Source organism: Priapulus caudatus, unplaced genomic scaffold (assembly GCF_000485595.1).
Source record: "Priapulus caudatus unplaced genomic scaffold, Priapulus_caudatus-5.0.1 Scaffold82, whole genome shotgun sequence".
In the NCBI taxonomy this organism is placed as follows: Eukaryota; Metazoa; Priapulida; class Priapulimorpha; order Priapulimorphida; family Priapulidae; genus Priapulus; species Priapulus caudatus.
In genome coordinates, this window is record NW_014577143.1 from 99889 (window position 1) to 102388 (window position 2500).

General features: G+C 46.3%; 1 protein-coding gene across 1 annotated transcript in view; it reads left to right on the forward strand.

Moving 5' to 3' along the window:
* The window catches only part of LOC106804638, a 34101-nt gene that overhangs the window by 25152 nt on the left and 6449 nt on the right, over positions 1-2500 (forward strand). The window contains exons 4-5 of the mRNA XM_014805906.1: positions 939-1003; positions 1999-2071. Coding sequence (XP_014661392.1) covers positions 939-1003; positions 1999-2071 — 138 coding nt within the window. The remainder of the gene's footprint in view (positions 1-938; positions 1004-1998; positions 2072-2500) is intronic.

The following is a 2500-nucleotide window of genomic DNA, read 5'->3' on the forward strand; positions in this document are numbered from 1 at the left end:
GGATATGTCGCAGTAAGTACTAACAGTAGATATTTCACATCTGTTCTCCCATTTTGCACACAGGCGGTCAATCGTTGTGAAAATAGAAAAACGCTGATTTCTCCGTTTCGATTTCTGACATAGTAGCCGATGTATAAATGGATATTTCTCTGTGATTACAACTAGGATTAATTTAATTTTACACTCGTTTTAATGGTAACATATTACCGTAAAAAAGAGCGTCAGGGATTGTTATTAAGTGCCGTATTTTATTAGTTATGCTTTTTTATTCGCTAAAATTTTCAATTCTAACACACAACTTGATTTTTAAGTAGTTTTTTCCATTTTTCTCGGTAAATATGAAACTTAAAGAAAAATCCTAACGCACTATTTTAGTACATATTGTGTTTAACATGTGGCAAAAATTTTGTATCTTCACTCTTTCTGGTAGTTGAGAAATAACCAAAATACCATTTTTACATAAAAATTCAAAATTTGTGTGGTAACATAATTAGGTGCTGGAAATTTCATGAAATTTTTTGGCTTGAGCATAGAGATATATCTCCTCTATAATTAAAAGAAGTGATTGATTCGATTCATTCGCCAATAAACGTTTAATCTTTATTAGAGCAAAACCCGTGCAAAAGGTGGAGAGTATCCAAAGCTGTTGGCTTTTCATGGCGCGAGTTGCTGGCAGTTGTTGTTATCTTGGCCGGATTGGCTTGACGACCGCCAGCCGCGGCTAGGTCACATTGAGAGTCCTGTACCATTACACATCACCAGGAGTGAATCATAGAGACTTATAAGAGAGTATATATAAGACTTATATATAAGAGAGTGTATATATAAGAGACGTATAGAGACTTATAAGAGAATGATAGAGACTCTATTATTCACTCCTGAGTCCTGACATCACGTTCGGCACCCCGCTCCCTTGCTCAGGTTGGATATGTTCACAGGTATCGCCAGCGACGAGGACACTTACGCGACAGAAGACGAACTGGCGGAAAAAGTACTGAAATACGTAAGTGCGCAATATAGTGCTCGCGACAACAGCGAGTGCCTTGTTACGGCGAAGCGGCTCCTCCCGTACGTACTCACAGGCCTGAGTAGAGGGGGGGGGGGATTATGAGATGTAATCGACTCTATATACCTAAAGGTTTTCCTGGAATGGCTGCGCGCTGTAACCATTCGCATGTAGTGTTGCAAACTCCGACGTGTCCTTTTGTCATGCACACGCAAACATACACGCAAACGCGTGTGCATGCGCGCACGCACTTACGAACCGCATGCACGTCCAGATTTTCGGACAATATCTAAGACGAATGCACGCACGAACATACAGCTCAACGAATAACAACGGGGAGGGGGGAAATCTACCGTGTATCCGTTTTTTTTTCCACTTCGCGCTGCTCGGGTGTCAGTGTCTCGCTCGCGTCCCTTTGTGCGTCAGTCCATGTGCTCGTCTACACGTCTTTCTCTTTGCGTGTCCGCATGTGCGTCTGTCATTGCAGGGAGAGGAATTTCTGTAGGTGTTTTTTTTACGGTTATGGTCTTACTTATGGGGCTTCTGCGAGCGAACGGGCATGAACGCCATTGACGACCAAGAGCAGCGCGAAGTGAAAAAAAAACGGATACACATTAGATTTCCCCCCGTTGTTATTCGCTGAGCTGTATGTTCGTGCGTGCATTCGTTTTAGATAGTGTCCGAAAATCTGGACGTGCATGCGGTTCGTAAGTGCGTGCGCGCATGCACGCGCGTTTGCGTGTATGTTTGCGTGTGCGGGCCTGCGTCCATGACGCGTATACGCGCGTGCGTGTGTGCGTGCGTGCGTGCGTGCGCGCGTGCGTGCGTGCATGTGTGCGTGCGTGCGTGCGGAAGTGCGTGCGGAAGTGCGCGAGCAAGCGTGCGCGCAATCGTTCGTTCGTTCGTGAAGGCGTCGTTATCGTTTATAATATATACTTAGTGTTGAGCGTAACTTAAAATCTAATAGTCTGTTTTTTCCTTTCTTATCGCAGCTAAAATCGTTCGAGATCGACCAGTCCCAGCAGAGTACGCTGCCGAAACTACCGGATGAGAAAAAGAGCGCAGGTTTTGTTCGATTCCGTACAAAATTGTCAGACTCGTGCAGAATTCTCGTCGTTTGCCTCCGTCGCTCACAGTCAGGAATCCTAACAAATACGCCAATCGCTGCGAAACAGGCCTGCACATATTTCCGCCCTAAATCTCCTACGCACACACAGACGCACACGCGCACACACACACACACACACACACACACACACACACACACACACACACACACACACACACACACACACGCGCGCGCACACACACACGCACACAGACGCACATGCGCGCGCACGCACACGCACACACAGGCAGGCAGGCACGCACGCGCGCATACACACACACACGCACACACGCACACACACAAACACGCACGCACGTACGAACGCACACACACATATAAATGCACGCACAGACACAAAGAAGCACGCATGCACACACACACACATA